At 37.1% G+C, this 26,261-nt stretch overlaps 1 protein-coding gene across 1 annotated transcript in view; it reads left to right on the forward strand.

Moving 5' to 3' along the window:
* The window catches only part of FAM13A (family with sequence similarity 13 member A), a gene marked incomplete at both ends in the record, with an annotated part of 327,001 nt that overhangs the window by 128,182 nt on the left and 172,558 nt on the right, over positions 1 to 26,261 (forward strand). The window contains 1 exon segment of the mRNA XM_079717737.1: positions 18,740 to 18,814. Within this exon segment, the coding sequence (XP_079573863.1) occupies positions 18,740 to 18,814 (75 nt within the window).

Raw genomic sequence — 26,261 nt, forward strand, 5'->3', positions numbered from 1 at the left:
GGGTGATAATATAGGGTGAAGAGTAACTGATGAAGCCTTTGGCTTTTGAAACCATCTGGTCAGAGATACTTTAGTAAATGTATTAATAAGCTTAGAGCGCAGAGTTAAGAATTCTAGTTCTAGAATCAGATTGGCTTAGAACTTACAATTTGTGTGACTCTGGGCAAATTATTCAATCTCTTCTTCAACCTTGACTTCCTCATCTGTAAAATAAGAAAAATATCTGTAACTAATTTGGTTGTTTGTTACGATTAAACGAGATAATGATGGCCAGTTTTCAATAAATTTTAGCTTTTAAATAAAGAAATTATTAGGGTCACGTCACCTTTATGATATCACCTTACTTCCCTTTACCTTAAAGGGTATCAGGCTTGATAACAGAAGGAAAACAGTCAAAAACAGAAAATAAAGTTGACAACCAGATGTGTTACTCATGATGGAACACCTGCTACTTCTAGACATTTTTTACTATTCAGTATTCTAGTTTTCTCAGTATAGTTAAATTAAGCATCTTTTTATCTTTGAGAAGCAAGAATCTGATTGCATTCTCAATGGACAGAAGAGTGTACTTTTAGTATTTAATGTGTCTCTCCAGATCTGCTTTTTAAAAATGAATTAATTCATAAACCATAAAACTCTTTGAAGTGGAAGTTTTATGGATGAATGGGGTATTAAGTGTCTCTGTGAAAAATGACTGGGTTTCAGCAAGTTGCTGGGGAGAGGAAGGGAGGTGTGGGGAACAGAAACCCTTCTAGGTAGAAAGAATGTTTTAGGACATGGAGGGTTCACATAGTGGTGACTGAACGTTTCTGGCTGGACCATAGGAAGTAGCAGGAGAAAGCTAGACTAGAGTTAAGTTAGGATGGAGTTTAACTAAGTAGCTAAAACTTATAGGAATAGGAAAATGACGAAAGGTTTTAAGAACAGGATGGATTTGATTTAAACTATACTTTAGATTTTTACTTTATCCCTTTGGCACAAGCAGGAAGTTGATGTGACTCGGTAAAGCATATTTGTAGCAAGCTGTTAGTCTGTTTCTGCTCAGCTGACTCTGGTCAGGGCTGCAACACTGATCATGGCTTCTGTAACACACTCATCGGCCTCCCTTCCAGACAGGCGTCCTCTACCAGGAGGTCAAAGCAAAGATAAGGACAAAGGTGTACCTGCGTGCTTCCTCCTGCAGCTCCATTTCCCTGCCATTCTCTGCGTGTGAACCTCGGGCCCTGCAAGGTTTTCCCAGATTTTGCAGAGGTTTGGCCATGTCTACCACATCTAGCAACTTCAGTCATAGGAATTTTGGATAGACCTCTCAGGACTGTGACATTTGGGGAAATCTGTAGTCTGCTGGAGGTCTGAGAATGTGTATGTTGGCTATTGGGCTTTTGGTCCACATTTTGTTGAATTTGACAAGTAGTATTCACAGTTGGTTGTCTACAGTTATGGCCATTTCTTACTCAAGGTGAAGTTTTCTTTTTTCTTTTTCATTATTTTTATTGTAGATTTCAAAGAAGAGCATAAGTGGAAGTGTCTTTATTTTGTCAAACTGGAAAGTCAAAGCTATATTTCTGAATAAATGGGTTAAGAGAATCACATCTTTCAAGTAGGCATCTAATAGCCATAGTTTAATTTCTCCAGCTTCAGAATAATTTTAGAGTTTCTCTCATAAGATGATTTAAGTCCAAACTTTAGTGAAGCTTTTCCCTTATCTGCACTCAAGAATTAACTTAATCATGTAAATACTTATATACACAAAGTTTGGTGGCAAAAATATGGTTGAAATAATGGACCGTGAAATCTAAGCTGCTTTCATTAAATAATCATCAGGTGCCTACCATGTTCAAAGCATTGTTCTAGGAACAGGGACTACATCAGTGAGTGAGAGACAAAAGTCTCTGCCCTTTTGAAGCTTATATTCTAATGAGGATACAGTAAACAACAGACAATAAACAAAGGATTAAGGAAATGGGTACTTTTTCAGATGGTGATATGTTCTATGGAGAGAAAGCAGGGGAGGACAGAAGTGGTGCTGGTAAATGTCATTTGCTGATTTAAATAAGATGAACAAAATGTTTCATCGACGAGGGACATCTGAGCAGAGACTTGAAGGAGGTAAAGGAGCAAACCTGGAAGACCCTTGAGAGAGGAGCACTGCTGGTGGGGGAGAAGGGCTACACAGAGGGCTGAGATGAAAGTATAGCCGGTCTGTGTGCTGAGCAGAGTTGCGAAGGCTGGTGTGGTTGGATTACAGTGAGCAAGGGGGAAAGTGAGAAGAAAAGGGGTCACATAGACAACAAGGGACCAGATTGTGTATGCTCTTACAGGTCATTGTAGGGACCTGGATTTTTATCCTGGCAGTTTTTTATTAGTATCGATCAGAAGAGTACCATGATAGGACTTATCTACTCCAAGGATTACTCTAACTGCTAGGCTGAGAATAGACTCTGGAGAGGGACAGGCAGAAACAGGGAGACCCACTGGGAGTTTATCACAGTAGTCACCTGAAGATACAATGGTGGCTTGGACCCAGGTGGTGGCAGTGAAGATGGTGAGAGGACCTGCAATGTAAGTTAGGATCTGGAAGAGCAACACCATAGAAGGCCCTGGAGACTCCAGGTAGGCTGGCGAATGTTTGAGATGAGAGTAGGTTAGGAGGCCAGCTAGAAGAGAAGGGGGCTGTGAACAGAGAGTGGGGTGTTTCCAGTGGTCATTTTGGAGGTGGAACTGTCTGGAGGGATGATGAGGTTTAAGTTGTGTTTATAAGAATGAGTGACTGACATGGAAGAAAAAAAGAAAATCATTGGAAGAGAGATGGTTAAAGGATGACAAAGATGATGGTTTGTCCATATTGATCCTGAATTTACCCAAGAGGGTAGCAGATACTGAGGCGTACAGGAAGGCTGTGCGTTTGGTCTACCTAGTATATCCACATTATTTATATGCTTTGTGCATAAATTGCAAGTATATATACTTAATATATAGGGTTAACGTAGAGCCTCATATGTATGTACATACACAAAATAATGTGATTAATATGTTACTAAATATCTATCTAGAAGTATCTAGATGAGTCTGTATTCCAAATAAACATTTTGTGAGACTGTCTTTACTAGGCAGTGTGTTGCTATCGCTTAGCATATCTTTGGGAATTTATTTAGAAATTGTCTTCAAATATATGTCATTCCTTTGCCCTATTTTTTTATACGTTGTTGGACTGGGAAATCCTTGTACTTTAATGCTTTATTTTATTACAAAAAGAAGTCAATAATCATTATGAGCCACAGCAATTCACTAAGTTGGGGACTAGTGATTAAATATTAACTTTTGGTTTTAAAATTGAAATCTGGTTGTAAAATAATTATGCTGATTTTCCTGTGTGGCTCACATGCAAACTCTCAAAACAGTTACTTTAAAATGTTTTGATCAAAAGGAAAATCTTAGAACAGTGATTAGTTAAGGGACGTGCTCACTTATCAATATATGTTTTGGCAAGTCTGATTACAAAGTTTATTCCATTCCTGTATAGTCATTTATCATATAAACTTCCTAGAACATTTCCCATGTCTTTTTCATGCTCAAAAACATTGCATGTGTCTCCATTTTTCATTTAGATCTATAACCTAAATTAATTTCAACACATTTGTTCACTTTTTTTTTTTTTTCATTTAATGCCTACTCTGTGTACAGATCTGGACTAAGTGCTGGACCTCTTCAGAAAATAAGACATGTGTCTGTCCCTAAGGGAATTTGCAGTCTACACCACACAAACAAAATCAGTGCAGGAACAGAGGGGTGAAAAGGAGAAGAGGGACTTTATGCAGATACTATGCTAAGTTCTTCTATTCGTATGATCTCATTTACTTCTCAAAGTAATCCTGGAAAGTAAGTGATCTTAATCCTGTCTTGCAGATGAGGAAATCTAGAGTAAATTATTCAAGGTCAACAGCAGTAAATGACAGCTGGGTTTTGAATTCAAAGTACTGATTACAGGCGAAGTACAGAAATAACCAAAATTGTAGTTTTAAATTGGAATATCAGTACCATGAACATTTATACATTATTCATTCTGTATCTATTATAGCAATTTAGTATCAGGGAAGGACTTGAATTCTGTTCTTCTGACTCTAGTCCTACATGTTGTTACTACTACTACTCTTTTCTATAGCCCTTCAAGAATACTCCAGGGGCTTCCCTGGTGGTGCAGTGGTTGAGAGTCTGCCTGCTGATGCAGGGAACACGGGTTCGCACCCCGGTCCGGGAAGATCCCACATGCCGCGGAGCGGCTGGGCCCATGAGCTATGGCTGCTGAGCCTGCGCGTCCGGAGCCTGTGCTCCGCAACGGGAGAGACCACAGCAGTGAGAGGCCCACGTACCGCAAAAAAAAAAAAAAAAAAACAAATTCCAAACTGGGTAGCAGTGGAGTCATAATAGAAAATAAAAAATGTTTTGGTTTTTATGTTGTTGTTTGATATTTGTGATTTAGCTGTGTTGTCTCTTTGTGTGGGTGAACTTACATAGTAAGAATGACTAACTTGTACCCACCAAAATCTGTAGGTTATCATTCTGAGCACCGAGGAACTCAGAGGTGACACTAAATTCATCTGCTCATTTTGTCAGATCAAACCTTTCTTTGGATTGTGAGCTGTGCCTTTTAGATTGCTTCTAAGTTTGAAGGTTAAAAAATATTCAATGATGGTTAATAAAAGCAAAGATAAAATAGCATGATAGAATGTTGTTTGCTTGCATGACTCAAATGGGAACCTTCCAGTAGTGGAAACTGATTAGATTATCAATAAGTATAAAGCATTAGGTAATAAAAGTAGTTTTAAAACTTATTACTTACCTTGGGGTACTTTTATGGCTCCAGTTTTTAGATCATAGTCACATATTTACAATTCAGATTATTAATTTCTTCTCCCCGGACATTTTGTTTTGTAGAGTGCTTACAGATAAACATTAGAAGGTCATGTCTGCTCAGAAATCATGGGAATAGATTAGATATATATGTGCCAGGTGTTAAATTCCTTCTTTCCTATTGTGAGGAATGTTTAACAGAAGATAGACTAATTCGTTTTTGCTTGTGAAAACATTATTATACTGTATAACCTTTAAACTACTTACAGTGAGAAAGCAATACTTTGGAACTAGCACCTCAGAAATTGCCTACTTTAAATCATTATATTGTGTATATTTGGCAAATAGGGGCACTCAGTAAATAGCAAGAGAATATTTGAGGATTTTCCAAGATTACTTGTATTTGCTTTAGAACTGAATTTCTGCTACTTTCGTCAGTTGGCCTCCTAGGGATAGAGGTTATACTTCTGTGGACCAGAAGTGCCTAGAAAGTAGTATCCCTCCAGGAGCAGCCTTTAACCAATGACTGAGGAGTATGGAGGTATAAACTCCCAACCTTACTCCTTGGGTGGAATAATTCTGGGGTGTGTATTTTATAGAGTTTCCCAGAGCTACCCCCTAGGTTGAAGCTTTAGAACCACTGAAAAAGCTCTAGTAGCTTAATAATGACACCCCTTACTAACTACCTTCTCCCTCCATTATTGTCCCATTCCCCTGCTGAACTACCCATATCAACTACCCGCCATGGATCCTTGTTGCAGGGTCTACTTCTGGTTGGGAGAGTGGAGGTCCAACTAAGACATCTCAAATTCTCTTCCCCCTAGGAAGCCCTCTCTCATTCTCCAGGTTAATCCCCATCTCCTGTGTTGTCTTAGGGTGCTCTCTCTCTCCTTCTATGAGAACAAGTCTCACCTTCTGCCTGGAAAAGTTGGTTTTTTCTCTTGTATTGCATTTTAAGTTCTTCAAAGTGAAGAAAAATATCTCATATTTACATGTACGTTGGGTTTTCTCTAGAAGTTGTGGAATCACTCATACGTTCTTATGTCTTTCAAAGCAGTTATTCTATTTCCTTATATTTACTCAGAAATATCAGCTGAATTGCACCATGTATGTATAAATAAAAGTTGACTCAAATTTATTTCAGGAAAGTCATAGTAACTCTTTGGCATATTAATCATTCACATTTATAGAGCATACAATAAAAGTTTGCTTAACAGGACTCCACCTAACTAATTTGCTAGATTAATCAATTCTCTGTATTTGTTTTGAAAGCACAGTGACTGCTTTCCACTGGCAACTCTGAAGGCTTGTGGCTAACAGACTATTCTCTTACATACTTTTAAAAATATATATATCTTTATTGGAGTATAACTGCTTCACAATACTGAGCTAGTCTCTGTCGCACAACAAAGTGAATCAGCCATATGCATACATACATCCCCATATCCCCTCCCTCTTGCGTCTCCCTCTCACCCTCCCTATCCCACCCCTCTAGGTGGTCACAAAGCTCCGAGCTGATCTCCCTGTGCTATGCAGCTGCTTCCCATTAGCTATCTAGTTTACATTTGGTAGTGTATATATGTCCATGTCCACTCTCTCACTTCGTCCCAGCTTAGCCTTCCCCCTCCCCGTGTCCTCAAGTCCATTCTCTGTCTGCATCTTTATTCCTGCCCTGCCACTAGGTTCATCAGTACCAATTTTTTTTGATTCCATACATATGCTTTAGCATACAGTATTTGTTTTTCTCTTTCTGACTTACTTCACTCTGTATGACAGACTCTAAGTCCATCCACCTCACTACAAATAACTCAGTTTCATTTCTTTTTATGGCTGAGTAATATTCCATTGTATATATGTGCCACATCTTTATCCATTCATCTGTTGATGGACATTTAGGTTGCTTCCATGTCTTGGCTGTAGTAAATAATGCTGCAGTGAACATTGGAGTACTTGTATCTTTTTGAATTATCTCCTGAGCAGATATATGCCCAGGAGTGGAATTGCTGGATCATATGTTAGCTCTATTTTGAGTTTTTTAAGGAACCTCCATACTGTTCTCCATAGTGGCTGTACCAATTTACATTCCCACCAACAGTGTAGGAGGGTTCCATTTTCTCCACACCCCCTTCAGCATTTGTTATTTGTAGACCTTAAAAAATTTTTTTATTTTATTTTCTGCTGCGTTGGGTCTTCATTTCTGTGTGCAGGCTTTCTCTAGTTGCCACAAGTGGGGCCTACTCTTCATTGCGGTGCACGGGCTTCTCATTGCGGTAACTTCTCTTGTTGCAGAGCACGGGCTCTAGGCACGCAGGCTTCAGTAGTTGCAGCACGTGGGCTCAGTAGTTGCAGCACACAGACCCTAGAGCATGCAGGCTTCAGTAGTTTAGCACATGGGCTCAGTAGTTGTGGTGCACGGGCTTAGTTGCTCCACAGCATGTGGGATCTTCCTGGACCAGGGATTGAACGTGTGCCCCCTACATTGGCAGTCAGATTCTTAACTACTATGCCACCAGGGAAGTCCTGTAGACTTTTTAATGACAGGCATTCTGACTAGTGTGAGATGGTACCTCACTGTAGTTTTTATTTGCATTTCTTTAATAATTAGTGATGTTGAGCATCTTTTCATTTGCCTATTGGCCATCTGTATGTCCTCTTTGGAGAAATGTCTGTTCAGGTCTTCTGCCCATTTTTTGATTGGGTTTTTTTGTTTTATTGTTGTTGAGTTGTGTGAGCTGTTTGTATATTTTGAAAATTAATCCCTTGTGAGTTGCATCATTTGCAAATATTTTCATCCAGTCTGTAGGTTGTCTTTTTTCTTTTTTTTTAAATGGTTTCCTTTGCTGTTCAAAAGCTTATAAGTTTGATTAGGCCCCATTTGTTTATTTGTGCTTTTATTTCTATTGCCTTGGAAGACTGACCTAAGAAAATATTTTACAACTTATGTCAGAGAATGTTTTGCCTATATTCTCTTCTAAGAGTTTTATGGGGGCTTCCCTGGTGGCACAGGGGTTGAGAGTCTGCCTGCTGATGCAGGGGACACAGGTTCGTGCCCCGGTCCAGGAAGATCTCCCATGCCATGGAGCGGCTGGGCCTGTGAGCCATGGCCGCTGAGCCTGTGCGTCCAGAGCCTGTGCTCCAAAATGGGAGAGGCCACAACAGTGAGAGGCCTGCGTACTGCAAAAAAAAAAAAAAAAGAGTTTTATGGTATCATGTCTTATATCTAAGTCTTTAAGCCATTTTGAATTTATTTTTGTGTATGCTGTGAGGGTGTGTTCTAACTTCCTTGATTTGCCTGCAGCTGTCTATCTTTCCCAACACTACTTGCTAAAGAGACTGTCTTTTCCCCATTGTATATTCTTACCTCCTTTGTCGAAGATTAATTGACTGTAGGTGTATGGGTTTATTTCTGGGCTCTGTATTCCATTCCATTGATCCATATATCTGTTTTTGTGCCAATACCATGCTGTTTCGATTACTGCAGCTTTGTAGTATTGTCTGAAGTCTGAGAGCATTATGCCTCCAGCTTTGTTCTTTTTCCTCAGGATTGCTTTGGTAATTCTGGGTCTTTTATGGTTCCATATAAATTTTAGGATTATTTGTTCTAGTTCTGTGAAAAATGTCATGGGTAATTTGACAGGGATCACATTAAATCTGTAGATTGCTTTGGGTAGCATGGCCATTTTAACAATATCACTTCTTCCAGTCCAAGAGCATGGGATATCTTTCCATTTCTTTGAATCACCTTCAGTTTCCTTTATTACTGTTTTGTAGTTCTCAGCATATGTCTTTCACCTCCTTGGTGAAGTTTATTCCTAAGTATTTTTTTATGCGATTTTAAAAAGGATTGTTTATTTACATTCCCTTTCTGATATTTCATTGTTAGTGTAAAGAAATGCAACTGATTTCTGTGTGTTAATCTTGTATCCTGCTACATTGCTGAATTCATTTATCAGTTCTAGTAGTTTTTGTGTGGAGTCTTAGGGTTATCCATAATATATTAATATAGCATCATGTCATGAGCATATAATGATAATTTTACCTCTTCCCTACCAATCTGAATACCTTTTATTTCTTCTTCTTGTTTGATTGCTATGGCTAGGACTTCCAGTACTATGTTGAATAGAAGTGGTGAGAGTGGGCATCCTTGTCTTGTTCCAGATTTTAGCAGGAATGCTTTCAGCTTTTCACCACTGAGAATTATATTGGCTGTGGGTTTGTCATAAGTAGCTTTTATTATGTTGAAATATGTTCCCTGTGTACTCACTTTCATAAGGATTTTTATCATGAATGAATGTTGAATTTTATCAAATTTTTTTCTGCATCTATTGAGATGATCCTGTGGTTTTTGTCTTTTCTTTTGTTGATGTGGTATATCACATTGATTGATTTGCATATGTTGAACTATCCTTGTGACCCTGGGATGAATCCAATTAGGTCGTGGTGTATGATCTTTTTTATGTGTTGTTGGATTTGGTTTGGTAATATTTTCTTGAGAATTTTTGCATCTATATTCATCAGAGATATTGGCCTGTAATTTTCTTTTTTGGTGGTATCTTTGTCTGGTTTTGGTATCAGGGTGATGGTGGCTTCATAGAATGTCTTTAGGAGTATTCCTTCCCCTTCAATCTTTTGGAAGAGTTTGAGAAGGATCAGTATAAGTTCTTCTTTGTATGTTTGGTTGAATTCACCTATGAAACCATCTGTTCCTGGATTATTGTTTGTAGAGAGTTTTTTTTATTACAGATTCTATTTCACTACCAGTGATCAGTCTGTTCAAGTTATCTATTTCTTCTTGATTCAGTTTTGGTGGTATGTATATTTCTAGAAACTTGTCCATTTTTTTCTAGGTTGTCGAATTTGTTGGCATATAATTGTACAGTTTCTCTTATGTTTTGTGTGTGTGTGTGTGTGTTTCTGTGGTATCAGCTGTGATTTCTCCTCTTTCACTTATTATTTTGTTCACTTGGGTCTTTACTCTTTTCTTCTTTGTGAGCCTGGCCAGAGGTTTGTCAATTTTGTTTACTCTTTCAAAGAACCAGCTCTTGGTTTTATTCATTTTTCTATTTTTTTATCTCTATTTTATTTCCTCTCTGATCTTTATTATTTCCTTCCTTCTGCTGTCTTTAGGTTTTCTTTGTTTTTCTTCTAGTTCTTGTAGGTGGTGGGTTAGGCTGTTTATTTGAGATTTTTCTTTTTTCTTGACGAAGGCATGTATTGCTATGAACTTCCCTCTAAGAACTGCTTTTCCTGCATCCCATAGATTTGGTATGGTTCTGTTTTCATTGTCATTTGACTCAAGGTATTTTTTAATTTCTTCTTTGATTTTATCATTGACCTATTGTTTTTTTAGTAGCATGTTTTTTAGTCTCTATGTAATCATTTTCTTCTTGTTTCTTTTTCTGTGGTTTATTTCTAGTTTCATGTCACTGTGGTCAGAAAAGATGCTTGAAATAATTCTCTACTCCTAAATTTGTTGAGGCTTGTTTTGTGCCCTAATATGTGGTCAATCCTAGAGAATGTTCCATGTGCACATGAAAAAAAATGTTTTCTGCTTTTTTTGGAGGTAATATCCTGAAAATAGCAATAAAGTCTAATTTGAACCACCATTTATTAAACACCTACTATGTAGCAGTTAGTATTCTGTGAACTGGAGCTATAGCATTTAATTTTTTAAAAAAAAATCTCTGCCCTTGTGGACTTTGCCTCTTTAGGAGGGGGACACAGACAGTAAACAATTAAGAAAATTAATATGACATTTGATGATACATTCTGTGAAGAAAATTAAAACCATGATAAGGACTTGAGATTAATGGTGTATGAGAGGAGAGAGGGAAGTTGGCATCACTATTTTCTATAGAAAATTGAGGGAAGCCCCTCTGAGATGAGTGGAGATCACAATGATGTGGTGGAGCAAGCCATATAGACATGAGGAAGAAGAGCATCCCAGGCAGAGGGACCAGCAGATAAAAAGGCCTGAGTCTGGCACTCGCTCACTCGCCTCTGACAACAGATTCAAACCCCTGTGCAAATCAGTAAAAAGTAGAGCTTCTTCAAGACTTTGAAACAAGAAAGCATGGTGGGCTAATATGCACATATATTAAGAATAGATCTGAAATCACCAGCACAACATATGGACACCTAAACCAATCTTAAACCAGTTGTTACTGTTACAGAAGTAAAGCAAGTTGAGAGTAACTGGGGAGAGCTGATTCTGATGAGGTTGTTACAAAAAGCCTCTCCAAAGAGGTGACAGAGGAGCTGAAGGAAGAGAAAACTGTAATGGATTGTAATAATAAGATCAGAAGTCTAGATTCTAATGTTTAATGATGCTTAAATCTTTAACCATCTCTTGCTGTATTCATTCTCATTCCTTTTTCTTTAATCAGAAATGACTGGTTGCCATTCTCTATAAAACAATTTTCAACATTCTCTGTAAAGCAATTTTAAAAGACAATTAAGGTTGTACTTGTGACTAGTATAGTTGCCGTTTATAAAGTAAAAGTAATGAGTTCAAAATATATCTGAAACTTAACTACTTCTCACCTCTTCCCTTTATATTTCCCTGGTCCAAGCCCAAGAACTACAGATTTCTTCCCAAAAGTTTACATAATGAAAATCTGTTAAATGCTATTTTAATTCAGTGTGTTCCCTTTATTTATGTAAAGATAACATCGTATTACTTTTGAGTTTTAAGAAAACATCCTGTTCATTTGTTATAGTCAGCCAAATTAAGATTCATTTTGCAGATACAGTTGAATTAAAGTGGAGACTTTTATGGTATTGTAAAGAGTGGTCTGCAGTCTGCCAATGGCATTTATTGGATCCTGGTTGTGTGCCAAGTAGCAGTGTGTTATGTAGCTTTTTCCTGTAGGAGGCCTTAGGCTTGGGCTGTTACACCCACTTGTAATCATATCAGCATTGCTCTCTATCATCTCTCCAACCCACTAAATTCGATCAAATCACTTGTGTGGTTTGATTCCAGCATACCAATTGCAGCTCTCTGACAACTTCTGCCTGTCATAATAACAGCTTCTTTGCCACCTACCCTCACCCATTATTATATTACCCAGGTAGTAAGAAAATGTATTATTGTCTGATTCTCAATATCATGGAGATCCATCACATTTCTTTAGTGGTTGGAAATTAATACTAAAGGCAAGGGAAATGTAAGAGTTGACATTATTTTCTTTATTCATTCAAAAAACGCTTATTAAATACCTACAGAATGCTGGGGGTACACTGAGCAAATCCCTACCCACGTGAACCTTAAAGTCTACTGGAGGTGATGTACAATAAATAAATCAAAATGTAAAACAAAACTGTGAATTACAAATTAGAATAAGTACTGTGATTGAAGTAAAGCAGGTTAATAAGAGAAGAGAGTAATCAGGGGAGCCCCTTTAGATGAGGTTGTTAAAGAAGGCCTCCCGGAGGAGGTGACATAGGAGCTGAAGGAGGAGAATATACCAGCCATGCTAAAGAAATGGTGGAGAGGCATTCCAGGGAGAGGGAATATGAAGGACGAATACTTGAAGGCAGGAAAGTACTTGGAGTATTTGAAGGTAGAAAAGGTGGCCATTGTGTCTAAGGCATAGTAAGGGAGGGGGCAAGTGGTGTGAGATGAGGTTAGACAAGAAGACAAGTGGTAGATCATGTGAGGCTATGTAGGTTATGGTAAATAGTTTGGATTTTATTCCGGGAGTAATGATGAGACATTGCTTGAGGAATGACATCATCTGATTTACGTATACAAAGCTTATAGAAAGCAGGATGATTGAAGTAATTTAGGTGAAAAATGATGGCTCTGACTGGGTTGGCTGTGTACATAGAGAGAAGTGAATGAATCCCAGTTTACTTTGGAGAGTGCTGACTGGACTTGATGATAGGTTTGATGGTGGGAGGTGTGGGAAAGGGAGGAATCAAGGTTGATACCTAAGACATTGGCTTGAGCAACTGGGTACCATTTGCTAATCTGGGGAAGAAACTCAAGGACTGACATAAATTATTTTGCTGATAAATCCAAAGCTCAGGTTTGGACATAAATTTAGGTGCTTCTTAGACAGCACGGTAGAGTTGCCAAGTAAGCAGTTAGACTTAAGTAGCTTAGGAGAAATGTCAAAGATAGTGATACAGATTTGGGAGTCATTAGGATATTGGTTATATTTAAAAGAAATGAAACTGTTCTGAGATCATTGTATCATTTGGGAAAAGAAGAATTCTCTACATCAACCCTTGAGTCACTCCAATTTCATTCAACTATTTATTCAACACATATTTATTGAGCTCCTACTATACAAGGCACTTTTCAGTGGCATTGTAGTTTTAGTCATGAGTAAGGGAGACCAGTTATTTACCTTCATAGAACTTCTATTTAGTAGAGGATACACAAAACAAACCAATAACCAATAGATATGTAACTTTATTGTATAAAGAAGAAGCAGCAGCCAAGGAGATCATGTGGAGTTGGTCAACGAGGTAGGCAATTTTCCCCCCTATCAGTGATGATGTGGCAGCTATTAGAAGGAATCACCTGGGTCAGATGTTGCTAACTGAGTAAGATGGAAACCAAGCTGTGACTGTTTTCAGCACTTTCTGTGGCTAGTGACCAAAAAAAAAAAAAACAAAAAACACAGATTTGGGGGCACTGAAGATGAAGAAGTAGATATGGTGAAGACAGCTGTTTTGGAGGAGTGCGCTCTAAAGGAAAGCAAACAACATGGGACCACAGCTAGTGAGAGAACTAAGATTAAGGAAGTTGTTTTTTTGGTTGTTGTTTTTTGTTTTTAAAGATAATTACAGAGCATGTGTGTGATTATGGGAATGATCTAGTGGAGAGGGAGTGGGAGGGGAGAATTGAAAGAGTGACGTCCTTGAGAAGGTGAGAGGAGATGGGCTCAAAGGTGGTGTGGAGGGAATGGCTGATTAGGACCAGAATCTTCCATTGTAACTGGAGGGACGTAGAGTGGTTTGTAAATTTGATGGTGGCGTAATGAGAAGCTTCTCTGATGCTTCTTTTTTCCAATGAAGCAAGAATGGAAGGAAACGGGTTTGAGAAGAGAGGAGGAGACATGAAATATCATCTTGGAGAGTGGAACATCATGTTACTAAAGAAGTATAGCAGGATTGCTGTGAATTAGAGAGGGTTCATCGAAGTTCATTCATTCATTTAACATGACACCGTCAACCAATTCTACAATTTTTTTCCAGCCACTTTCAGTTGCTCCATTCCCAGCACAGAGAAGGCATATAACCAGATTCATCCAAGGTTGTCCTTTTGTGAAATAAATGCAGTGATTGACGACAAGAGGCAGAAAACGAAGGGCATTAGCAAAGGAATGAAAGGTCGTGAAGTGTAAGCTGATTAAGGAGAGAATTAAAAACAGGAGGAACGCACAAAGGGATTGTGAAAGGTTAGGAAAGGGATATTGTTCATTGATTTGGTTTACTCATTCACCACAACCGTTGAGCTTCCACTGTGTGCCAAACGGTGTTCTAGGCCTTGTGGATGTATCCGTGAGTGATACAGGTCTTCTCACAGAGCAGGGTGAGATGGACAGTGAAGACTTAAAACCACTAAATGTTAAAGTGAGATATTGCTGAGCGCTCTGAAGAAATAGAGCCCCAGTGGGAGGGGCAAGCAGTGGTGATTCAGATAAGGTGCTCCAGGGAGGGAGTCCTCTCTAGCAAAACTGAACGGAGACCCGGATGAAGTGTGGGCACGCAGTGTGAACAGCTGGAAGCAGTGGGCTAGGCTGAGGGAACGGCAGGTGCTTTTCTATTTTTTATTGTCATTAGTAGGTGAATGGAAAGGCCAACAAAGCAGCAACAAACAAGGTATTTTTTCCTTCCCTATTGTATTTTTAAATGGTGTTTTTGTGATACAGCGGGTTTAAGCAATTGGTTGTTGCTCAAGTCTTTAGAGTGGGCAGTCAGTGCAGTCAGAAGTCTCGTTCAAGTAGAAATGTTTAAAATAAATATAAGTATACCCTATATAATGTATTCATGTCTAGTTTATCATTCCATTCTCCAGTGACCAGCATTGGAATGCCACACATAATAATAGGGTTCAGTTAATCTTTGAGAGAATTTCCATGCCCACATAATACTTACAAACACAAAACATTCCCCCTTCAAACCTTTGCAGAGAAGTTCTTCTAAGGGGAGAGTTCAAACACAAACCTGAGGTCTCTTCCCTTTGCCCTGGGAATGTGGGGATTTGCTTTAAAAGGCTTTTTTAAAAAGGTAGACATAATTCATGTACCATAAAATTCACCTGTTTACAATATGCAGTTTATTGGCTTTTAGCATGTTCACCAAGTCGTACAACCATTACCATTACCTAATTCCAGAACATTTTTGTCACCCCAAAAGAAACCCCATGCAGACTGGAGCTATGAGATGTAACTATACATTCCCTCCTCCTCCCAGGCCCTGGCTACCACTAATCTACTTCCTGTCATTATTTGCCCATTCTGGACATTTCATACACATGGAATCACACAATATATGTCCTTTTGTGTTTGGCTTCTTTCACTTAGCGTAATGTTTTCAGGGTTAATCTGTGTGATTAGCAGGTATTAGTACTTCATTCCTTTTTATAGCTGGACAATTTTCCATTGTGTGTATACACCACATTTTTTTTTATCTGAACAACAGTTGATGGACATTTGTGTTGTTTCCACTTTTTGGCCATTATGAATAATGCTACAGTGAGCACTTACGTAAAAGTTTTTGTGTGGACATATGTTTTTAATTCTCAGGTATATACCTACAAGCATAAATTCTCAGGTATATATCTACAAGCATATACCTACAAGCATAAATGCTACAGTGAGCACTTATGTGAAAGTTTCTGTGTGGACATATGTTTTTAATTCTCAGGTATATACCTACAAGCATAAGTGGCTTTTTAAAAGCACAACTTTAAAAAGGCTTTATCTTTAAAATATTTCTCATATTATGGAGTTACCATACTATATCTGTTTTAAAACAATACATTAAGTTATTACCAGTTACTTATTTAAGGTACTAGCTGAATTACTTAATTTCCCTCCAGAAATCCGAGTAACATTGGCCCTGCAGGAAGTGTGGCCTGTGTTCTATAGCTCACTGCTATTGCATGGGTGCCAGTACTCCAGCAGCATTCGGATGCGGGCATTGGGAAGGCAACCCTCAACAGGATGTGGCTTAACTTTTTTGTCAATAAATATTGCTTCCTGAAAGAATCATAAGATCATAAAGTCTTGAAATTTAAGAGCTAGCTAGGATTCTTGGAGCTCACCTAATCCAGTCCCTTTGTTGTACAGATCTTTAAACTGAGGGAGAGGTCCAAGAGGTTAAAATGCTTGCCTGGGGCTTCCCTGGTGGCGCAGTAGTTGAGAGTCTGCCTGCCAATGCAGGGGACGCGGGTTCGTGCCCCGGTCCGGAAAGATCCCACATGCCGCGGAGCGGCTGGGCCTGTGAGCCATGGCCACTGAGCCTGCGCGTCCGGAGCCTGTGCTCCACAACGGGAGAGGCCACAGCAGTGAGAGGCCCACGTACCGCAAAAAAAAAAAAAAAAAAAAAAATGCCTGCCTGGCTTCCTAGAGCTGGTTAGAGAACTAGGATGGTGCTGTGACTACTGAACTTCACTTTGACTCCACTGTCTGAATTTAAAGTCATAAAACAAAAAATAAATGTAATTTATGTAGGTGGCATTTTCAGTTAAAAGTTTACAGAAAATGCTTTCAGAGCATTTTAGGGAAAAACTATCAGCCTTATACTTTTTAATTCACAGGGACACGGAGGCAAAATAGGAGTGATAGTGTCACTTTTAAAAGAAACACCACCACTTTTAGTTTATGCATAAGGAAGAAAGAATTAGAGGCATTTATAAACTCAGACAGACATAAACAAAGGTCGCCTAGTCCTATTCTCTTCCCTTAAGAGTCGGCCTTTTTTCTTCTCATCACATTCTAACATTTACTTACCGGTAGTTTAAAAAGAGGTATAAGGATTATACCTAATTATATTATCCAAGGGTAGCCAAGTTACGCAACGGATTATGCAGTTAATCACTTGAACCTTTTAAATGTCATGCTGGATATAGTTTATCCCTCTCACAGTGAGTCAGAAGCGGGAATGGGTTCATTCACTATTTCCAGTAAACAGCTTCCCAACAGCAGGTGGTGTGACTGGTGGGAAAGGGTAGGACTGGAATGCACACTGATTTGGACATCTCAGAAATGTACCCTTGGTCCTTACCCAGGGCTGTGCACGAGGCCACAGGCAGCTGAGAGTGTTGGCCGTGCTGCAGCTACCCCTGCCCCCACCAGCTCACGGGAGGTTCATGATCCCCTCCGAGTCTGGGAATATTGCTCCCTAGCACAAAGTGGAGGACAGGTAGCCTGTACAGCCCTGTGGTCCAGGCATGGGTCTCGGCTCTACCACTCTCTGTGTGATTTTGGGCACATCAACTTAGGATGCACACCCCTCATCTCTAAAATTAGGGGCGTGGATAGAGTAGTTGATCATTAAAAACTCTCTTGGCTTTAAAATGCTCTGGTTCTACAACCTAGTCATTTAAGCTGTCAAGTATATTGGATGAGAAGTAGTATATAAAGATGATAAGAGCTCAGGCCTTAAAGTGCTTCAGAACCATCTTTGAGTCCTGTGTGACATTAGGCAATTCACTTAACTTCTGTATGCTTTTGTTGTGTAATACTTAAAAGGGGAATGATAATACGATATAATAATAGTACCTAACTCATAGGGCTGTTGAGGGGGAAATGGCATTATGAATGCAAAGTCTTTAGCACAGTGCCTGGCACAGCCTATGATTTAGTAATTATTTATTAATAGTAAGTAGTATTGTTATTTTCTTTAGGGACATTTTATCCTGATAATATACTGTTCCCTTTAAAAATATAAGAATGTAATTCCAGGAAATTTTAGTAATATTATAAAATGTGTAGAATACAATTTTGTTTAAAAGATGATAATTAACCCTAAAGTAAATTGGAAAAAGACTCATTATTTAGATGAGTGAATGGTAGACATGATAGGGGAAGAAATGGGATGCAGAGGTGAAGGTTATGGAGCAGGTAAAAGAGATCTGACTTATTTTCTCCTTAACTTTATTGTTGACTATAATCTTCCTCTTATGTATTTTCGTTCTGTGTTAATTTGGAGATAGAATCATCTATGGAAAATTGACTCAAGTTAATGGCTATTCAGAAGTGAGGCCCTACATTATTTTGTAAAAAAAACAACAAGATTGTTGTTTTTATTTACCATGTAGAAATAAATAGTAAATCTATCCAACTGCAAGTAAGCTGCCGCCTTGTAATCTCTGCTCTTATTTTTGCATGTACTGTTTTGGCGCGAACCAAGGACTTTAGAAGCTTAATAATTTTGTAAACAGATACTCGGCTATTTTTTCTCATGATATTGATATACAGCTGTCACTATTCGATACGTATTATGAACAGTGTGAAGGAATTTGTTTATGATAAAACATTTACAGAATCAGAACCCATTTGTAAAATACTTGGGGAAAGTTGGAAACTTCAAGTTTGGGGTTGATATCTTGGAGAATTACTATTCAATTCTCCAAAGAAGAGGTGAGTTGTCTGTGGATATGTAAATGACATGATAGTATAGATGAGATTTTTAATAATCATCTCTGAATATATATGTCCTGTAGGTCCCATACCTACTCCATCACTGTCTTATGTTACTTCGCTGATGTATGTGACAAAGAAGAAAGGAAACGTTTTGACTGCTCACTACAGTCTCACTAGCTTCTGATATGAACAACTCAATCCAGAAATGCTTTTCACTACCTTGTAATTTCTGGCTAGGGTAGTGTTCTTCAGTCTCTAATGTTTCTTTTATACTTCTTTTATAGGAGGCCAATTGTAAGAACATCCTTCTAACAAAAGACTTCGTAAGAGACACACAAAAGCCATCTCCAAAAACCAAGGTAGGTTATGTCTGCTCTTTAGGCTATTGTGTGAAACGTTTAGAAAGACTATTTATCTTCTTGGGTTTCCATGCTCTGTGGCTTGCATTTCCCTCAGCACCACACCTCCTTTTTTTTTGGACCTAGTGGTCTTAAATATACTTCTTTTTGGCATATTTAATCCAAGGTTATATTCATCCAAAAATGCTCAGGACACTCTTATTATTTAACAGACAGTGATTTTTTTTAATGTTTTTTTTTTTTTTACCCACTAACTTTTTAAAAGCTTTATATTAGAGTAGAGTTGATTTACAATGTTTTGTTAGTTTCAGCTGTACAGCAAAGTGATTCAGTTATACATATACATATATCTATTCTTTTTCAGATTCTTTTCCCATATAGGTTATTACAGAGTATAGAATTCCCTGTGCTATACAGTAGGTCCTGGTTGATTACCTATTTTATATATAGTAGTGTGTATATATTAATCCCAACCTCCTAATTTATCCCTCCCACCCCACACCTTTCCCCTTTGGTAACCATAAGTTTGTTTTCTAAGTCTGAGTCTGTTTCTGTTTTGTAAATAAGTTCATTTGTATCATTTTTTAGATGCCACATATAAGTGATATCATATAATATTTGTCCTTCTCTGTCTGACTTACTTCACTTAGTATGATAGTCTCTAGGTCCATCCATGTTCCTGTAAATGACCTTATTTCATTCTTTTTTATGACTAAGTAATAGTTCATTGTATATATGAGCCACATCTTCTTTATCCACTCCTCTGTCGATGGACATTTAAGTTGCTTCCATGTCTTGGCTGTAGTAAATAGTGCTGCAGTGAACATTGGGTGCTTGTATGTTTTTGAATTATGGTTTTCTCCAGATATATGCCCAGGAGTGGGATTGCTGGATCATATGTTAGCTATATTTTTAGTTTTTTTAAGAAACCTTCATACTGTTCTCCGTAGTGGCTGTACCAATTTACATTCCCACCAACAGTGTAGGAGGGTTCCCTTTTCTCCACACCCTCTCCAGCATTTATTGTTTGTAGACTTTTTAGTGATGGCCATTCTGATTGCTGTGAGGTGATATCTCATTGTAGTTTTGATTAGCATTTCTCTAATAATTAGCAGTGTTGAGCCTCTTCATGTGCTTTTGGGCCATCTGTATGTCTTCTTTGTAGAAATGTCTGTTTAGGTTTTCTGCCCATTTTTTGATTGGGTTGTTTTTTTTTTGTTTTTTTTTTTTTTAATATTGAGCTGCATGAGCTGTTTGTATATTCTGGAGATTAATCCCTTGTTGGTTGCTTCATTTGCAAATATTTTCTCCCATCCTGAGGGTTGTCTTTTTGTTTTGTTTATGGTTTCCTTTGCTGTGCAAAAGCTTTGAAGTTTCATTAGGTCCCATTTGTTTATTTTTGTTTTTATGTTCATTACTCTAGGAGGTGGGTGCAAAAAGGTATTGCTGCAATTTATGTCAGAGTGTTATGCCTATGTTTTCCTCTAACAGTTTTATAGTATCCAGTCTTATAATTTATATGGAAACACAAAAGACCTCAAATAGCCAAAGCAATCTTGAGAAAGAAAAATGGAGCTGGAGGAATCAGGCTCCCTAACTCCAGACTATGCTATAAAGCTACAGCAATCAAAGCAGTATGGTACTGGCCTAAAGACAGACTTATAGATCAATGGAGCAGGATAGAAAGCCCAGAAATAAAACCACACACCTATGGTCAATTAATCTATGACAAAGGAGGCAAGCATATACAATGGAGAAAAGACAGTCTCTTCAGTAAGTGGTGCTGGGAAAATTGGACAGCCACATGTAAAAGAAGAAAATCAAAACATTCTCTAACACCATACACAAAAATAAGCTCAAAATGGATTAAAGACTTAAATGTAAGACTGGGTACTATAAAGCTCTTAGTGATATTTTTTAGTAGACAGTTTTACTTCTGCTCAATCAGAATTGTTTCCATTGTATTCCCTGTAATATAGAGAACACTCAAGTATAATGGAAGGTTACTTCTGGGGGTAAAATAAAATGTGCAACTGTAATTTTTCTTTTGCAAAATAGAAATCACTTTATTGATTTTTTCATAATTATAAAAATAACACATGGTCAGTGGAAAGTATGTAAGCAAATTTTAACAAGAAAAATAAGAACTATCATACATATGACAGAATAAAGGGTCTAATGTGTAAAATTTTGTTTTCTTTATTAAGAGAATTCCAAAATGCACATAGTTGTTTTGCTAGTGAAAAGAAAAACTCCATTAACCTAAAATATATCGTGAGAATGTATTTGATCATTTGTCCAACCAGAAGAGTGATTGCATTAGTTTTAGAGCCCCTTTCCAAATATTAAATCTTTTGAGTAGAACTTCTCCTATTTACTAGGTGTATATAATATTCCTAACTGACACTATGATATTTATATAGCTACTTTTTTTCCCAGTTCTAAGACGAAATGTCCTCCAAACTTTCTTGTGTCCATTGTAGGCAAAATTTTAAAGGATTCTTATCTCTGGTTTTAATTGCAGGTTATTATAAAAATAATTGTGGCTTTCTTTTTAAAGTTAAACCAAGTGAAGTAATGAGTCATTACTTAATACTTAGGGTACGATACTACAGTTTATTTTTAAAAGAAATACAAACATCTTTTTTTATAAAACTTACTCCACCTTAATTTTTTTTTTTGGAAAAATTTTTTAACTACTATGCATTCCTTTCCAGATTCAAACTATCTTCTGTATCTTCTTCACTGAAATATTTGTGTATACAAGCTTACAGAAAACTAATTCAAATGTATAGTAGAAATTTTGTTTACTGTGAATTAATAAAAATTCAGTGTCAAAAATATACTCACCAAGTAAATGCATTTAAAAATATAGGATTTGAGGAACATTTTTAGGTAACATTTGCTCATTAACTCCAGTTATATTGCAATATACCTACTTTTAGGTGAAGAGACTTAGATGAATCACTTCATAAATGAAAGATAATCTTGAAACCTGTCATAAAAACTGTTTGAAGAGATTCTATTACTATTATGAAATTAATCCCATTTGGAATATTTCAGGCATATAGAGAATCAATAATTAATGTGTATTGATTATCCTCTTATCAGTCTCACTATATGGTTCATGACCAAGCTAACTCAATAGAGAAACTGCTTCACTGGTTAATCTGTAGTTTGTAACTTTAGCTTCTCTGTGGTCTTGCACGAGCAAGTTTAAATTTACATGAGCAAACTAATCTTTGCTTAGCTCTGCTTAGTTTAGAGGTGATTAAAATCCTTGTTATTTCAAATCCCCAGAAATGAGGCAGAGCATGTGAGTTGCAAGAGATTATAAGGCACTAACTCTTTCACCAAGATTGTATCTTAAGATCTTTTTTCCACCAGTTGATCTTTGAAAACTGAAGCTGAAAACACTTTCAAATATAGTTGGTATAAAACAGACAAACAAACAAAATGTGGTTGGTGTGTCCTTTCTAGAATGACTTAGTGAGCTGTGAGAATGATGTGTACCCTTGGTACTACTGTTACTTCATTTGGCCTCCATAGCTATCTTTCTCAGCCATCTCTAGTTACAGCTGTATGTGTCTTGAACAGCTAAGCATTTCTGATCCCTGTATAGCTAGAGATGTAAAATGGTAATCCAGAAATGGCATTTGTCCACTGGCTCTGGAGATGTCTCTCTAGTCTAAGCCATCTGTCCCCATCTGTGTTCCCTCTGCTAGCTGTTTTCTCTGCTCTTAGGCAATGGGGAGAATTGTATTTCTGTTCCTTATATAGGAAAGCCTCTTCTTGATCTGAGTCCAAGCTGGAAAAAAAAAAATGATACCTCCATTACACAGTGCTATGACACTTCCTGGATGAGCAATGATCACCAGCCCTGCTAGCTCAAGGGCATGCTCATATAACCATTTCATGGCCAATAACTGGGTAGACTCCATATGCAAACAAATAAATGGAATAGATGATACAGAAGGGAACATCAAATAGGTTTTTAAAGAGGTGTAGAACATAGGCACAGCTCCTTGTAACCTACTATAATAATGATTAGAGGAGAGGAGACAGTCTTTTTCTACCTAACACAAGTGCAAATGGCTCTAAATAAGCCTCGCAACCCATATTCATTGGTCACAGTATAAACCCTGAAGAAGATCCAGGAACTAAGGGAAGAAAACTCTTTCTTCTCTCTCCCCTTGGGGTATGACCTAGACTTCCCACTGAATTTGCTGTGTTCTTGTTGACCTCGGTAAAAAAAAAAACCTCAGGTTCGGGCCATTGTATAAAAATGAGTATCAGATTCATTCAGTGCTGGAGTGAAAGTATAAAATAAAAGATAATCTCTTTCCTTCCTGACTTTTCTCAATGGATAAAACTGTACTGATAAAAATTAAAATTACAAGCACATAATAGGTTTAGTCATTGTATTCTCCTACTGCTTTTATAGATGTTTCCTTTAGTAAACCAAGTCATATTAACTAAAAAATGTGTGATAAAAATAATGCAGTTAGCAAGTAAGAAGTTATGTAGTAGAAGCAACTGTTAAATTATTTTTCTTTTCAGAAGTTAATGATTTCAGGGGCCATGCATCCTTTATGAAGGAGATTTTCTTCAGTAATGAAACTAGTTGTCACAGTTGTATTTTCTTAAATGGTTTTAAAAATACCTATGCCTGGGCTTCCCTGGTGGCACAGTGGTAGAGAGTCCGCCTGCCAATGCAGGGGACACGGGTTCGTGCCCCGGTCCGGGAAGATCCCACATGCCACGGAGCGGCTGGGCCCGTGAGCCATGGCCACTGAGCCTGCGCGTCCGGAGCCTGTGCTCCACAACGGGAGAGGCCACAACAGTGAGAGGCCCACGTACCGCAAAAAAAAAAAAAAAAAGCCTATGCCTATTAGCATAGTGAACTAGAAATTTAAACTAATGTAGGGTTTTGAGAAAATTGAGTGACAGTATAATTTTATTTTCACTATGCAAATTAATAGTCATTTAATAAGCATTAAATTTTACTAAAATTCTAAGTTATTTTAAAATCATTGTTAATGGATGTGAATATAGTTTATGGTACTTTAATTAATGTATACAAACATTCTAATTAGTATTCCACTTTTTCCAGTTAACATTGTTTCCACACATCAGCCTAATTTGCATACCTATTTCTTTAATAAAAGTAAATAATAGTAGTAGCAGTAACAGTGATGATGATGATGGTAGCTACTATTGATGAAGTTCCAGTCACTATACTACTTAATATATATATTTTCTAATAATCATAATGTTTCATATGTTGTCATCCATATTTAACTATTTTGAAAATATGTAACTGCTTCTAATTATCATTAATATAAAAAGCCTTACTAGGTAAGTGTTAACAAAGAATAACTCCTGACTGTTAAACAGTATTATTTTCTTAGGTTTTATTACCTATAGTAGAATTAACAGATATGAATTGTTTTATGAATAGTGTACCCTAACATACCATCTCTCCTCCCCATTTTGAAATTGTTTATAATTTATGCACATTATTATAGGCTAACCACGTACCTGTATCTACACACAATATATATGATAATTTTGCAGGTTTTACAACTTTATATTAATAAAGTGTACACTATATCACCTTCTGCGACTTTTTTTCCTGTTCAATATGCTCTATCAATATTCACTTTCAGTAAGAATAAAATACAGTTTAGGTATTCTGGGTTTTCTAATATTTAGGTTGTCTCCAGTATTCAGTTGATTTCCAATATTTTGCTATTACAAACCAACTTTAAGTGAATAATTTTCACATGACACCTTTTATGCACCTGTAGAGTAGGGTCATAAGTAGGTACATCTTTGTCCAGGTATTACAAATGCTCTTAAAATGTGCTAATTTACATATTCAACAGCTGTGTGTGACTGTTTCCATTTTTCACATCCTCACAAATCGTTGGTAATATCAGAGTTCTCATGGTTGTTTCCCCCAATCTAATGAGTGTGGGAAGAAGCATCTTGCTATTGCCTTAGTTTGGATTTCTCAATTGCTAGTCATCACAGAGACATTTATTTTTCACTGAATATCCAAATGTTTCTCCAATGTTTCCCAGCCCCATTGCAGGTAGGTGAGGCCAGTCAACTACTTTTGGCCAGTAGGCTGTGAGCAGAAGCGAAAACTGTCATTTCAGAGGTAGAGATTCAAAACTTTTCCAGCCCTTTCTTACAGTACATTAACTGGACAGTGGAGCATAGGTCCACAGAGCGGCCTGTCAGCTTGCGTTGGATCTATGTCATGACTGAAAAACAAACCTGCTTTGTTATGCCACTGAGATTTCTGAGTTAATTTGTACCTTCCCTATAATGTAGTCTACCACGCGGGCAGCATGTATTTCATGTGTTTGTTTTCATATGTTTATTAAACTTTGGTCATATCTGTGTTTATTACTCAGTGTACTGCTTTCTCCTACTGTTGCAAATTTTGCTATTGGGTTGTTTGCTTTTTTCTTAATGATTTGTAAGAGTTTGCTAGCTATTGTCAGCTATATGTGTTCCAAATACTTTCACCCAATTTTCTGTTTTTTTTTCATATAGAATACAGTGTCTTTTAATGTCTGAAAGTTTTTTACTTCAATGAAGTCTTTAGTGTTTCTGCTTTTTTACATCTTGTTTAAGAAATCCTCACCTACTTTGAGATCACTTAGAAAGTCTTTTTTATTATTTTCCAAAAGTTTTAAAGTTTGCTTTGTATATATATAGGTCTTAATCATTCAAAATTGAATTTTATGTAAAGCATAAAGTAGGAATCTCATTTTATATGTGAAAATCAATCAACTCAGCATATTTGTTCAATAGTTCGTCTTTCCCCCACTTTTTGAAATAGCATTTCCATTATATATCAAATGTTTTTATGTCTCTTTCTGAACTGTACTATTTGTTGCTTTTTCTGTGTGTTTATCTTATGTCATTACCACAGTGTCTTAATTAGTGATATCTGGTAGAATAAGTTTCTTCAACTTTGTTTTTCTTCTTGAAAATTATCTTGGCCATTCTTGATCCTTTGGTTTTGCAGTTGAATATTATCAAGTTTCATGAGAAATTTTATTTAGAATTTAAATTGAATTGATAGATTAATTTCATGAGCATTGGTATTTTATCCATGACCATCATGTAAATTTCCATTTACTCAGGTCCTCTTTAATGTCTTTTGATTTTTAAAAAATTATAATTTTCTCCTAGATCTCCATTTTGTAGATATTATAAATGGAGTACTTACTATGTCTTCAAACTTTGTTGCTGATGTTTAATGTTGAAACTGACTTTTACCGTTGACTTTATATCTGAAAACCTTGCCAAATTCTCATAATATTTTGTAAGCAATTCTGTTTGACTTCATTTGGAGACAGTCATATCATGTGGAAATAATGAGCATCATTTATTCCTTTTCAAGCCTTTTATCATTTAATAACTTTTT

This window comes from Hyperoodon ampullatus (genome assembly GCF_949752795.1).
Source record: "Hyperoodon ampullatus genome assembly, chromosome: 1".
Taxonomy (NCBI): Eukaryota; Metazoa; Chordata; class Mammalia; order Artiodactyla; family Ziphiidae; genus Hyperoodon; species Hyperoodon ampullatus.